This window comes from Anguilla rostrata, chromosome 11, assembly GCF_018555375.3.
Source record: "Anguilla rostrata isolate EN2019 chromosome 11, ASM1855537v3, whole genome shotgun sequence".
Classification (NCBI taxonomy): Eukaryota; Metazoa; Chordata; class Actinopteri; order Anguilliformes; family Anguillidae; genus Anguilla; species Anguilla rostrata.
In genome coordinates, this window is record NC_057943.1 from 21,146,321 (window position 1) to 21,161,539 (window position 15,219).

Genomic DNA, 15,219 nt, shown 5'->3' on the forward strand with positions numbered 1-15,219 from the left:
GATGTAGCACAGCTTCAGTGGAACTCTAGATTATATTGTGGGAAAGTAATCTTGGGCCATGTCCAAAGCAGTGCTCTTGCCGATTTTTGAGAATAAAAGTTGCATATGACTTTCATACTCAGACATAGCCTCAGATTAGTTTTTCTGTCAAAATGGTGACATGATCCTCACCTCAAACTGCCTGGCAATGGAGGCGAAGGCGGGGCTGTTCTGGCAGCTCTCCTCCAATAGGGCCACGCTCCGGTCATAATGGGCCATGTAAGGTGCAAAGACAGAGAACTCCGCCCGGCACAACAAGATGACATCAGCGACCCGCTGGCTCTCATCCCTGAAAGAGTGATAAAGACACTGGATGGATGATCAAAACTAATGAGAATCACAGATGATGACCTTCATTGTGTACAGTGCATGGTCAATAGTCTCTCTGGGGTACTGACATTTTCTAACGCGCACACGTTTATCCTCAGGCTTCTATACAGGGCTATTTTAATACACATCAGAGAATGTCTCTTTGTTCATGAAAAGCTTGGCTGATGATTGAAACAAGCTTCTTGCCTTGGAAACTAAATTACCCACCGGAAACTGCATGAGGTGCTGCATGTGATATGTGGTAGACACTTTGTTGACATAAAGTAACAAAGTATGAATGGTGGAATCCATAAGTGTTCTGTGGGTTACTGCACATGGGAGTGAAGTGAGTGTGTGCTTGTATTTGTAGTGGTTAAGTACTGTACAGGCTGGAGTGTTTGTGTGTGTCTTTGTGTTTGGCCATACATTTGCACATGCTGTATTTGTGATCTGTATATTGTGTGTCTGCGTGTGTGTGTGGTAGTGTATGTGTACACACATATGTGTGTGTAACATACTGTGTGTGTGGGTGTGTGTGTGCATGTGTGTGCGTGTATATGTGTGTGTGTGCATGTGTGCGTGTGTGTGGTAGTGTATGTGTACACACATGTGTGTAACATACTGTATGTGTGTGTGTGTGTGTGTGTGTGCATGTGTGTGTGTGTGAGTGTGTGTGTGTGTGTGTGTGTGTGTGTGCGTGTGTGTGGTAGTGTATGTGTACACACATATGTGTGTGTAACATACTGTATGTGTGTGTGTGTGTGTGTGTGTGCATGTGTGTGCGTGTGTGTGAGTGTGTGTGTATGCGTGTGTGTGTGCGAGCGTGTGTGTGTGCGTGTGTGTGTGCGTGTGGGTGTGCGTGTGTGTGTGTGTGTGCGTGTGTGTGTGTGTGCATGTGTGTGCGTGTGTGTGTGCGAGCGTGTGTGTGTGCGTGTGGGTGTGCATGTGTGTGTGTGGCCTCTCACCACTGTGCAATGCGGCTCTCCAGCTCAGTGAGGATGTGGCAGTGGAGCTGGTAGATCTCCGGAAGATTGCTGAGTATCTCCTCCAGTCTCTCCTCCTCCAGCGCTGGCTCCCCCTCCTCTCCCACTGGGGCCCCCACTGTCTGCCTGAAATCCTGCCACAAAACGAGAGAGCGGGGCCTCTATCTGGGCTCACAGTGCAGCACTCTGGGAATGACCCATAAATTACATTGCATATGAGACAAAAACTACCGCCAGCCAGCCCCATCTCTTTACCTGGGCCCCTGAACCTGGGGCACTCGCTGTGTCACACACAACCAGTCATAGATCCACCATTTTTACCATTTAAATGTCTCAGAGGTTTAATGCATAAATTTTATTCAAATGTTTACAGATTTTAGTACATGTTCAACATCCCTCATGGGAAGGATCTGTACTGAAGAGTCATTCCCACAGCCTGTTCCACTTTTCTCGTAAAAAGATTAAGATTGTCAGTTTACACAGAATAATAACGGCTGTTGTGAGCCAGTCCTCCTGACAATCTGTTATATAGGTTTACACGCTGTTATTATTGTTATTATCACTTAAACAAATACCACTTTGTCCTTCCAACTACCCCAGTGGGTTAATTACGAATAAACCTGTTCATATTTCGTTAACTTCACATCCCCCATGAGCAGGGAGCGCTAAGGAGAGCTTAATCAATCTTTATTTGTCGATAACCGAAGGTAAAGGGAGCTCAGGTCTGTGACGTTTTTATAACAGCCCGAGACCCATTTGTTTTTTGGAAACAAAAGCTGAAAATCTCCCGACTTCCCATTCGGGAATGGGTGGATGGTCTCTGCTTTTTCTCAGGCCAAACAATAGAACAATAGGCTGTGTGTTTTCTTCAGAATCTCTCAGGCGGTGGTCTCAGATGCACGTGAGAGGGAGTGTTGCTTGGAACATTCCAGACACTGACAGGAGAATTTTTTGGTTATTCATGCGATATGAGCTATATGACTCTCAACATATTTTTGTTACCAAATGGCCATTCCTTGACCATTATCTTTTTATAATTAGAAAGATGGGGACACTAATGATATGCACAAAATTTACACTGAATTGATATTTTATAAATAGCTTTCTTTTACAGTCCTAGGGACTACTATAAAAGTACTGAGGATTGTTTAAACTTATGTTTCAGAGGATTTAGCCACATTTAGTACAATATCATCTGGGGAACATTGAGGTCATCTGTTAGGGAGCAGATGATTGGACTCTACTCCATATCATAAATACACCAAATTAGATTTATGTAATGACCCTAACTAATCTAAAATGCCATCATATTAAGAAATCTGCTTTCAGAGGACCTCCCAAATGATAAATACAGCAAGATATTAGTTTGATGTCTCTGGAATGAGTTGAAATTTAGAGTTGTAACATGAAAGAAAAACTTCCAGCTGACTTTAAAAGGACATGAAAAAGGGCATGAAAAAAGTGTGAATGTTGTAGAAGCAGAGCATTAAACAGGATACGAACACAAGAGAATGGCACATCTGCTCTCTCATAATACACTTTAACAGGGCAATTCTGCAAAAAGAGCAATGAAAAGGTTTATCTCCCTGTACTAGCAGTTGTGTGGTAAAATACACCCAGCGTAACTAACACCCAACCACAATAACTGCAAACAGCATAATTCCAGATTTATGTTTACTGACATTACAGGCCATTGTTTATTGAGCATATCAGGGCCTCTAGCCCTGGATGACTCCTGGATGCATCACAACTTTCCTCTCCACTCCACACTGCTGTCCTGATCACATCTCTACTCTGCTGTATACTAATGAACCATCACTTCCAACCTTACATTCTGGGCATACTACACTGGCCACTACACTACACTGCTGCCATGACTCTACAACCAAACTATACTGGGGGTCATTATGGGCCTGGAGGAGTATATCATCTCTGTGGAGCTGATGTCAGTTTATCATGGGCAATCCCTTAATTAGATCCAGTGATACTTAAATAAAGGTCCATGAAGGTAATACTTAAAACAGAAAGTAATCAAGAACCCCCCTATGTTGAAGACCACAGCTGCCAACCACTGTTTTGGCAATATGGTATTATAAACACTGATCTTATTAGGTCCACCACCTGTGAATCACTGTTTGTTCAGGCGCTTTATTGATCCATCTTACTGCATGCATATTTATTCAAGTCTATCTATTCAAAAATAATTTTTGGGAGGGGGGTGATAGACATGTATCATTATGCATCAACTGAACAGTAAATTGGAAGCTGTCTGCTGTACTGCAAACAGCACTTCAGACTGACTGGTGCGTTGGGTTTCCCCTGACCTCTCCTTCACTTACCTCCTTCAACACCACCAGTAATGACGTGGGCATGCTTAGATAGACATTACCCCTGATAAAGCCCACTACATCGCTAAAGGAGTTCTTCAGACCACCAACGTCACAGAGAGGAAGCCCCTACTGCTGAAACAACACTGATAAACACAACTAGCCAAAGGCCACTGCTTCACGTCAAGTAATGAAAAGAAACCATAAAAGAAAAGAAAGAGGTAGATGCATGCCTGAGGAAGTGATGTCACTGATGACATGACTGGATTCCATCATTGCTGCATGGCTAATTAAGGGGAGCTCTTCATAAAAATGCATTATCATTGGAGGATTCCTTTTCTTTTAATTTTTTTTTATTTAAATCTTTTTTCTAAAAGATTTAAATCATTTTTAAATTAAATTGGATTATTTGAAGAAAACAGGACAATAATACACAGTCTGAAAACAACAGTAAAGTTCATGTGGCAGCATCCCTCCACTAGCAACTTAAGATATTACACGCCTTTTATTTAGTATTCCATATGTGCCTTGAACTATGGTGGACACCAAGTCACTCTCAAGGCATACTACAATGCGCAGGACTCTCTGGCTAAAGATTAAGGGTTCATGCAGGTCTTACTTAACATGCTTTTCAAAGGTATTCTGAGATGGGCCTCCCTGTTATTTGGGAGGAAAGGGCACCCCCTGTGACAGGAAACGCCTGGTACCTTGCTTTAGGAAGCAGATGTGAGATGTCCAGGTTTGGTGTTCAAACAGACTGGAGTCACAGACGAAGGACTCCCGCAAATGTCACTGTTGGAGCTGGGGTGGTGTACGGTCTTTGACCCAAAAGGGTCATGAAAAAGTAACTTCTGTAACCACTTACAGGATGCAGGACAGCACAGTTCACTGTTACAGTGAAAAGCCAGATCCCTACACCACATCTGAATGACTAACACCATAGCACATTTTGTGAGAGCTGGAACAACAATTCTATTAACAGCCACCAGTAATAGAAACTGCGCCACTTCAGAGTGTACACAGTATAACAATCTTATATTCCAGTTCTGGCTTATACTAAAGTCATAAAACCTTTCATTAATAATTTTTTTTAACAAAAATGAACAAAACAGATTATATATTAATGGACAAATACCTTTATGAATCATCAAAACAATTTTAGGAATTCAACAAAAATAGTCCAACACTCAACACAGTTATCCAAGGAGAGCCAAAAGACTCTGTCACCTCTTCTTTTTCTGAGCCATTTCCTTCCTCTTCCAATGCTCCTACACACAGTGATATCTCTACTCTCTGAGCACTCCTACACACAGTGATATCTCTACTCTCTGAGCACTCCTACACACTGTTATATCTCTACTCTCTGAGCACACCTACACACTGTTATATCTCTACTCTCTGAGCACTCCTACACACAGTGATATTTCTACTCTCTGAGCACACCTACACAGTGACTACACTCTCTGAGCACTCCTACACACAGTGACTACACTCTCTGAGCACTCCTACACACAGTGACTACACTCTCTGAATGCTTTTACAGTTAGTGATATCTTGTTCACTCTGGACAACAAAATTATATTTGACAGATGTCTATAAACACACACACACACACACGGCCAAACGGTATGCATGCGCAGATACACACACACACACACCAACACACCTACTACCTCAAATAAACATCAATATAAATGAAGTGAGAATCAGCAGGGCCTTCTACTTCCCCTGGGTGGTGAATGATTAGGGATCACATTGACTGACAGGCAGTGAGGAAAATAAAGTAAAAGATCTCCCATTGTCATGCAAAAATTTATTTCTCAGATCTTCCAAAAACCAATTATTGGAGGCATTTGTGTTTACTTTTGTACACGAATTACTTTGCAGGAAATCAGTTGCTACTGGGACTAAAAGCTACAGATAATTTAATCTAATGAACTATAAAACAATTTCTTAAAACAAGGGATCTGACAGTGCCACCTTCGAAAACAGCAATACACTGCCGCCGTTTGGATTTTTTTTGGACAGTGCCCACTGTATAAGCCTCCGGAGGCAGTGTTATGATCTGGGGTTGCTTCAATTGGTCAGGTCTAGGCTCAGCAATGTTATGCGGCAATAAAATGAAGTCAGCTGAGTACCTGAATGTACTGAATGACCAGGTTATCCCATCAATGGATTTTTTCTTCCCTGATGGCACGTGCATATTCCAGGATGACAATGCCAAGATTCATCGGGCTCAAAAAAAGAGTGAAAAGAGTGGTTCTGGGAGCATGAGGATTCATTTTCACACATGAATTGGCCACCGGAGTCCTGACCTTAACCCCATTGAAAGTCTTTGGGATGTGCTGGAGAAGACTTTGACTCACCCGCCGTCAATACAAGATCTCGGCCAAAAATTAATGCAATTCTGGACGGAAATAAATGTTGTGACGTTGCATAAGGTTGTCGAAACAATGCCACGACGAATGCGCACCATAATCAAAGCTAAAGGCGGTCCAACAAAATATTAGAGTGTGCGACTTCTTTTTTGGCCAGGCAGTGTATATATGTTCAATCTGTATACATCCATGCGTAAAGTGAATCGATACATTATCATGACACACGATTGAAAACAGTGGGAGACACATCTGTGAAATTTCTGCAATTGCATCCCTACCTCCTGGAGCAGCTTCAACCCCTTTACATGTCTGCAAACAAGCAACAAGAAAACATTGTCAACCATCCATACACTGATCAGTATGACCATTACTACATACAACAGTATGATTCAAACATAGAAAATAAATGAAAAAAAAAAAAAACTGGATTCAAACCACAGTGAAATTAATAATCAATTATCATAACGCTAAAGGTCGAACTGTATAGAGCGAAACACAAGTATGAATTTCAGTGCAAAACTATTAAATAACCAAATTTTAAACAGTATCAGGCCACTTTATCTACATAAACCAGAGGAACTGAGATTTTGCATGTACGTAATGTATTCAATGCCAGGCCACCACTTTACTGCTGCAGGGGATCAATAAAGCAGTATAATCAGGAGTAAAAACAAAGGTACAAAACAATGTCCTCAAAACCATCCTGTGAAAACCATACTGTGAAATGATATTGCTGCAATATTACAGAAAGGTGATAATATTATGATGTCAGTGTGCTTCATAAAATTCTTCAGTGACGTGATAAAATTGGTACATACTCTTTCTCCGTATCCACCAGCTCTTTGGCAATATAGAATGCCCTGGATCGACCATCAATCTGTAAATGTGGAACCAATGCAAAACAATTATTTCAACAGAATTTATATCCGTTTCTCTCTGTTTTCATATGTAATAACTGAGAACACCAGGCACGGATATGGGTTTAACATTAAACGATATGGTTACTTCACGGTGAAATATTTTAATGATCTCTGGTATCATGCCATACTGATGAATATGCATATATTATTATTCACATAACACATTATATTACAAAAAACATATAAAACAGTTCTTTCACAAATAAAGATTAATTTAATTGCCTTTACAGGAGTTGCAGATGAAAATAAAAGTATTCTTCAGTAGGATTTTCAATTTAGATGAAGTACACCGGCTTTAATTATGCAACAGCAGTATATAAGTATACATAATTCAAACATGGAAAAATGACCTCAGTCATGTGCATGTTTTTGCATACTATATAAGTGGAAATATTTGCAAAGAGCCTAAATGATGACCATGATCGTGGAAATTTTGGCTTACTGCTTGAAACACTGACTGCTTACGCAAAGCCAACTAAAACATGCAACATTAAATTATGGCTGAAAATTAAATGCCAGGATTCATGTAAGGCACATGATAAATAACCAATGAGGTGATAAGGGCAGAAAGATCAATATCTATGGTCTCCAGACACTTTGGCATTGCACTGTTTGACAATATCAGGTCAGCTGCAATCCAATAAGAGACTGTTAAAAAAGAATCACCAGAATTACCAGTCTAAGTCAGCACAATTATGCAGTACAGCCCACTCAAAAATGCCTTTTGTTAATTTGCAAGATCCATCCTGACATCTTGGGAATCTGCAAATTCAAAAACCCAAGACTGCCAGTCTCTGATGCCACTGTGGCCAGACTGCATGCACGCATGAACAAATGCTCAAATGCATGCACACATACTTGCACACACAGACACACAATATATATATATACATATATATATATATATATATGCAAATATATTTTTTAAAGTTTTGTAGCTCTTATTTCGAATGGTATTCTTGTTCTGAGGGCTTTCCTGGGATGGGCTCAAGTATTTTGTGCCCCTGAAGGTTTTTCATGGAAAAAAGGAGGAAGTGACATGACGCGGGTCTGAACGGTAGTTGTTCTAAACGGCTGTTTGTATAACCAAAGGATGAACCTTGGAGCATGATAATAATGGCCACACAGCAGAGGGGGAGATTTAGGCCCAGCCATTTCAGGCTCAGGGCTTCTGATGGACTGTTGTTGCCTGGCATTTGTTATAAAAACTGCTAACCATGCAATGTTATTGAAACTATGTGATACAGTCAGTGCTGGTTAAAACACAAACAGAGAGTCGTTATAAACAAGATTAAAATTAGGTAGGTAGATTTTGTCTGACCAGGCAAAACACATATTGAAAGGACTTCACTTGCAGTCCAATAATTTCAATAAAAGTTTTGAAGATGATCTTGGAAATGACTTGAAGGATATGTGGATTTTGGAATTGTTCTCAACGGTAGCTGTTTCGAGTGCTTCCCAAGTACTGTACCAAAGAATGTCCCAGTGGTGTGCAATAAAACAAAACCTTTTAGTGGACATCCCTCTGTGGCGTTTTGTTTTGAGTACCTGGATTCTGAATACCTGTAGAATGGGTATTGACTTCTTCAGGTATTCCTCAGTGCTACTCACCTGTCTGTCATAACTATGTTCTGTCCCTCCCTCTTCCTCCTCTGAGGTGCGTCCTTGGTCATCCTCGCCTCCTACCTCCTCTGATGGTCCAACGGCGACAGGGCACACCTTGTAAGGCTCCGTATAGGCACTGCACACAACATGACCAACAACATCAGTACAGAACGAATACCTGAACACCTGACCGCCAAGTTACGCCTTGGCAGGGTGGCATTTCCCATACCTATACCGCACCGAGAGTTTGGCACTTTTCAGGGTTCCCCACAGAAATAACCACAATGACCACAGACTCTCAGCCCTTAAGAACATTAACTTCTGTACCTTCTGACACCATTTCAACAGACATAATTCACAAACAACTTCACATATCCACACAATAAAGCCCCAGATTTAGGGGATTTTGCCTTTTTTCCTTCTTCTTTTTCCTGCCGGATTACAATCATAAATTCTCCAGGCCCAAAAAGAATCTCCGCTTTGCACATTTAGGTACATCAGCCAATAAAAACATTGGATACAGACACAAAATGGAAATACAAGTGTGCGCGTTTAAAAGAACTAAACTTTGCAAACTGTATGTGTATCTCGTAGCTTACTGGATAGCGAATTTGCCTTTGAAATGTTTTGGATAAGTGATAGACTTGGGTTCAAATCCCCCCTCCGACTCACGCAAATCTCCAAGTCATTACACTGGCTTGCTGGATAACTAAAAATAAAACACTTTAACTATTGTATTTTATCTATTGTGTTTGCATCTGTACAGTCTTGGCGGGAAACTCATTTATATTTCTCAAATCCAAATAAAACACACCCACACTTTATACAGTTCTGCTTTTGGCATTTTCACTTTAGCTACCTTTCTAACGACATGACATACCGAGTGTATAACGTTACATGCGCCTCTGAAATTAAGCAGCAAAATCCGCATTGTGATTCGGTCTGGGAGGTCCCTTCTCCCAGATGCACTGAAGACATTTTAATGCAATGCATTTTATGTGCATTCACTACACTATAGGACCTTCAGGAATGGCAGAAGCAGTGGTATTTTCCTTAATGCGAGTGCTGCCTAAACTTCATTGCTGTAATAGTAACAAAGCACACCATCTCTTTCCCTCTCTTTTCTCCCTCTAAACCAGGTCTCTTATCATTTTCCTGTCTCTTGTGCTTTACTTCCCTTCTGTCTTCTCCCAGTCTGTCTATTTTTCTCTCCTTCTTCTCCCTGTCTCTCTTCTCCTCCCTTACACTCATTAATCGCGGATATCTATCCCTTCTCCTTTCTTCTCCCACTATCTCTCCCCTCTCTGTCCCACCCTTCTCTTTTTCCTCCTCTCCTCTCCTGCAGTGATAAGACAGATACGCGGGGCCAGAATGCGCAGACAGTAGCACCCAGATCAGAGGCTGAGAGATGGGAGAACACAATGAGCGCAGAGGCCCAGGTGAAGTCTCTCTGTCCCCGGTGATGGGCACAGAAGCCCGGGCGAGAGACTGCAAAGACACTTCAGATTTCCTGATGACTGCAGCAGATTCTTCTCCACCAGGGCGGAGCAGACCAGGAAGTGCCAGATGACCTCGCTCGCGCTCCGCCCGCTACCGTGTACAGAAGGTTAAAAGTTACCCCGCTGAGCTTCACGCTGACAGCCAGAGTCGCTATAATCTTTCACAAAACCCCCACGTCCCCCCGTCCACTGCAAGATGCCAGGCAGATTGTGATGGTGGTCTTGCCTCATTACTTCCTCTCTGGTAGAAAGCGTTCTGTACGAAGTCGGGCACAGCTTTGCCAGCAGGGCTCACTTTGTGTGTCCACAGTGTCAGCCTGTGACAGGACCACTCTGTAATCTCGTGCCCCTGTCCCTGAAGTGTAGTGTATGTGTGAAGGAATATGATGGCTTTTTAAGCCAGTAATCTCCACTGAGAAACCATGAAATAAAGGGACACAGTGTCCATCTCCCTATTCCTTGATTTGCTTAAGTCTCCTCTTTCAGACACTGATGGATATAGAAATATACAGAGAAGTACTTCTGGCTTCTATATTCACAAGAGGCAAATGGTTTCAGGAGGCAGTAATCAAATTAAAAGGTTTCATAAGTAAAAGCGAATTGGTAAAATATCCAATATATAACCACATAGAGATGGTTTAGGAGTAGGATTATTGTGTAATATTTCACTTAATGGAGAGTCATTCACAGTCATAAAGGTCTTGAGCCTTTGAGCTAAGAAAGTTTAAACCCACCCACCCCCCAGACCTGAGACAAAAGATGTGATGTGCGTGTGACACCCATACCAATGCCTTTTAAGTTTTTATTTTTCACTTTCAACGGGACGTGTAAATTATAGAGCATGGTGTTACCACTCCTGCTAAATAAATAAATAAATAAATAAAGGAGTCCGTGCATTAATCAAAGCCAGAGTGATTTTTCACCGCAGAATTTACGGCCAGACGGGTTCTCTGATGATGAATTTTCAATAAAACGCTGGGCCCTTGTGAGAATTAAAAACCTTTGTTCGGCCTGGAACAATGGAACCACACAAGCGATGCTTCAAGATATTATCTACAGACTCCCAACCACCCGAGGCTTATCTTCCACTGCTGCCGTAACCTTCCAGTTCAGCAGCTGGACTGAGCCCCGCTCGAGTCTCTGCTCTTCATAAAGCTTTACTAGCGCGTTACATGACGCGGGTAAATTATGCTCCTCCGCGTTAAAATGCTGTTACGGTATCTGGCCATTTTGGTTTCGGTAAAACGAGGATAAAATGGCAGGAGAGTGAGTGAGCCAGTCAAATAAAACTTGGTCTTAGTTTCACTCCCCACACACCTGCACAATTCCCAGCCATCAGTCTATGCACATAATCTGAAGCAAAAACATACCATAAACTCTCACAGCAAGAGTTTTAGGAAAAGGGTCTGCCGCTCTCGTCACTAACCCCACTCACTCACCCGCCCACCCACCTATCTCTTTTCATGAGAGGATATGAACTAATTTCTAGGGACCCCCTGCAGTCGGAAAGCAATATTTTTTCCTTGCGCCCCACTGCCCCCCTCCCCCTCCACAGAACAACGCCCTGGGCATTCTTACCCAGATGCCACCCTGTAGGGGCCCTCCTTGAGTATGCTAATGTGCACTGAAGATTCACAGAGCACAGCGTGACCGTAGACCATTCTCCACCTCGTTCTTTTCAGCTGGGTGGGTTATGTCCCCGTGGGCTCGTGGGGGCCTGGCAGGGGGGTACATGCATAGCACAAAGCCCAGCTTCCTTGACATACGGTCTGTTTTGCTCGCTCACTTTATGAGCTAATTTACGCTGTTTCGCAAATGCTGCTCCAACAGCACTGGCATCCATTTACTTCACATGCCATCACTTCAGGTCACAGATGGAAAGCACCGTTGTAGAAGTAATATTATAATAATTATATATTATATTATAATTATAATATACAAAGCCAAAGAAATTAGAACATCTGATTATTTTATTCAGTAAAGTATTCTAGGAATCCAGCAGTACTGGCCCTACAGTGTAGAACTTTCAGCAGAAGCTGTCATTCTAAAAGGGGTAAGCTTGCTGTTCATTTATTGTGCTCACTGATCAATCATTGTCACTGAATATCCATTCATCCTTGATATGAAAGATGCTGACTGTAAGAAATGGGCAGTGTGATGGGCAATGTAAATGAGTTTGATGGCATGGTTTACTTTGGGTCTGATCAATTTGTGAATTATTATTTCATAAGGATTTCTCCACATAGGGAAATGACAATCATGCCGTTAAAGCAAGTAAAAACAGATGCTGTTTTTTGACACTGTGACAGAATAGGAGAGCCAGCTTTAATCACTTCAAGACATGTCAATGTAACATGATACTGGCCTCTCAATGGGGGTACAGACACGGGACAGCAACACAAAAAGGTACTGAAGCCTAAGATCTAAAGACTAGAAGATGAAGGAACTGAATAATAGGTTGGAAACTGTAATACCGGGTTCATTTGATGGTCATTAATGGTCAATCATAAGTAGAGGAGGCTTACATGGTAGCATATAAAAAGATTACCACAGGTTTTTTTCTGTTTGTTTCCCTAATTCCTCCTTTTCTTCAACAAATTTGGCCCAATCATTTTTGTTGGCCCATCTCATCACGGCAAGTCCCTCACACAAGCACACATTCTACTTCAACTGTGTGTTGCCAGCTGGTGTTTCTTAACTATTGCCTCCATAACAAAAAAAAGAAAAGAAAAAAAGATGGCAATGGCCAATTACATGCTGTCCTATGGGACTGGCAGCCACATTAGGCACTGGCACAGTTTGGAATAAAATATTTGGTGTAAACACAAGGCCTTTTAATGGTAAATTAAGTAAATCGGATTAGTGTTTACAGTAGCTGCTCTTTAAGTTACTGCCGTCACCTGAATAATCAGGGGGATTCTGACACACTAAGGGAGTGCATTAACAGATTACTGCTAAGCATGCCTAAAGCCTTAATTCTGCAGTGACCATTTTATGATGCCCACAGTCACTGAAATACCCCCCTCCAACTCCCTACACTGTAAAATTTAAAGCCAGCAGCTTATTGCTATGGCTGTTTTAAACTGCAGAATGGAATCCCAAACCATGCACTTGTTTTTAGATCTTCAGCAACATAGCCACATTTGAAATTTATACATGTTTCCAGGATACATTTCACATTAAAGATCCAACCTGTACATCATTTCCACTCAACTACACTGACTTTCAGAAAAGTTGAGGCACTTTAGACAGCAGTCTTGAGGCAAAGCAATTACAGCAGAACTCACAGCTTCTGCAGCCATAATGTTTTATAATAGCCTTGAGCTAAATTTAACGAAGCAAATTACAAATGGACATAAAAAATGATTACACCCAGAAACCTATTTGTTCCCATTTCAAAGAGTTTGGAGAGCTGTGTGATCTAAAATTCATGAAAGGTCCAGGCAGTTAATTGTTCCTTTCATATAGCTGAAGCAGACCTGCCATAGACCTGCTGTGGATAAGGAAGGGGTGGGGGGGGGCGGGGCTGCTCTCTCTGTTTACCAAACAGGGAGGGACAGCAAAAACAACCTCTGGTGTTTTCAAAGTCGAGCCCTTCGTGACAGCGCTTAGCGCGGGATAGAGCACCACGCCCCAGCCTTCTGCTCTGGCCGCAAGGGAGTCTGGGAACTCCATTCCTCCCACACCCTGCCCCCCTCCCCGTCCCCCTCCGACCCGTCACAGAGGTCCCCTTGTCTCGCATTTCCTGTAAACAGTGAAGTGGAAGCTCACGGGCAGGACCCCTTCCTCTCTGGGGGTGACCTGGCAATGACCTCACCGCGGCTGACGCGCAGCTCGCCCCACACCCAGGCTTTCCTCCCCGCCGACGCCTACAACCCGCTTTCAAGCAAACACCTATAGACCAGAGTCCTGTCCAATCAAAAAATCCCATAACATGTAGCACCGAGTCTAAACACATCACTGGAGATCCATCGACCAATGAATCCAGTGTCCAGCTCAGACCTGCAAACCTATGTAGTGACCTTTGCAACACCTGTTCAGGCAAAACCCATAAACCAGTACAGAGAAACTGACCTCTCCTCTACTCAAAAAATGCAGATTATCTATGGGTTGGAGATCTCCACTCCAAACCATGTTACACAGTTTTGTTTTAGGAAAGGAAATGTTTTGTTGTAAACTGGGAAAAAAAGGGTAACTTGGTCTTCCAAGCCAATAGATTACATAACATATCCTTCACAAAATAAAGACACATTTCAACATTTTTTATGATGTGCCTTAAGAGACAAGATGGTTTGTATGAAAGGAGTCTCACGACTATCACAGCTGGGCAGGAATACATGCCAGCAAGACACAGAACATTACAAACCTCTTATAACACATTTAAAGTCCTTTGGGATATACCAAAGAACAATAAACGTGTTTTACCCACTGACCATAATGTGAGCCACATGTCTTGTTTGCTGAACTTTTTAATACGTGAGAACTCATTAAATAGATACATAGATAGCCTAGTACACAAGACAGTGTTAGGTCTTTTCATGGTTTGCTTATAAATAAGACCATTAGACATAACAACAATGATATAGCTACTAAATGATATAACTTAATAAAATGTCAAAAACTCATTAAGAGCTGATAAAATAATGACCGTACATTAGGCAGAATCTTTGGTTGTTTACTATTGTGGAGCTTAAAGTGATATATATTTTTTTCAAGATTAATGTTATAAAATTTCCTGAATGACAGTTATCTAAGGAAATACACAACCAGTAGTTTTATAACACTTATTAAAAAACTCCCCGGCTTCTGATGATATTCATTTGAATAATTCTGGCATTTCTAAGATATTTTAAAGCCGAACCTGATCTAAACTTTCCTTGTCCATAGACTTCCATTTATTTCAGAAACAAGGCCTTGTGTAGCCTTCTTGATGGATTGATCAAATTTGCAATAATCTGGCATTGTTGGGTTAAAAGTCCCCAAGGTAGCCTACAAACAACATTCACTTTTATGGTGAACTGTCAATTAAATTGAACAATTCCACAGTTTTATAGAACAATTAGCTAATAGAAAAAGATGATCAGCAGTAGAATTCTGTAACAGGAAGTAAAGTACAGGAGAGAAAGGCATTTAGCTTGCTATGTCTCAAGATATCCTGG

The 15,219-nt window shown here is 41.7% G+C and overlaps 1 protein-coding gene across 4 annotated transcripts in view; it reads right to left on the minus strand.

Moving 5' to 3' along the window:
• Positions 1 to 15,219, minus strand: part of LOC135234269 (FYVE, RhoGEF and PH domain-containing protein 5-like) — a 49,715-nt gene that overhangs the window by 23,812 nt on the left and 10,684 nt on the right. For all 4 annotated transcript variants that reach the window (XR_010324060.1, XM_064298704.1, XM_064298703.1 and 1 more), the window contains exons 3-7: positions 8,568 to 8,697; positions 6,855 to 6,913; positions 6,315 to 6,345; positions 1,314 to 1,465; positions 172 to 328 (exon numbers count right to left, since the gene is read on the minus strand). Coding sequence is in view for 3 of the 4 variants with exons in the window: in XM_064298704.1 (XP_064154774.1) it covers positions 172 to 328; positions 1,314 to 1,465; positions 6,315 to 6,345; positions 6,855 to 6,913; positions 8,568 to 8,697 (529 nt within the window). In the remaining variant the exon portion in view is untranslated. The remainder of the gene's footprint in view (positions 1 to 171; positions 329 to 1,313; positions 1,466 to 6,314; positions 6,346 to 6,854; positions 6,914 to 8,567; positions 8,698 to 15,219) is intronic.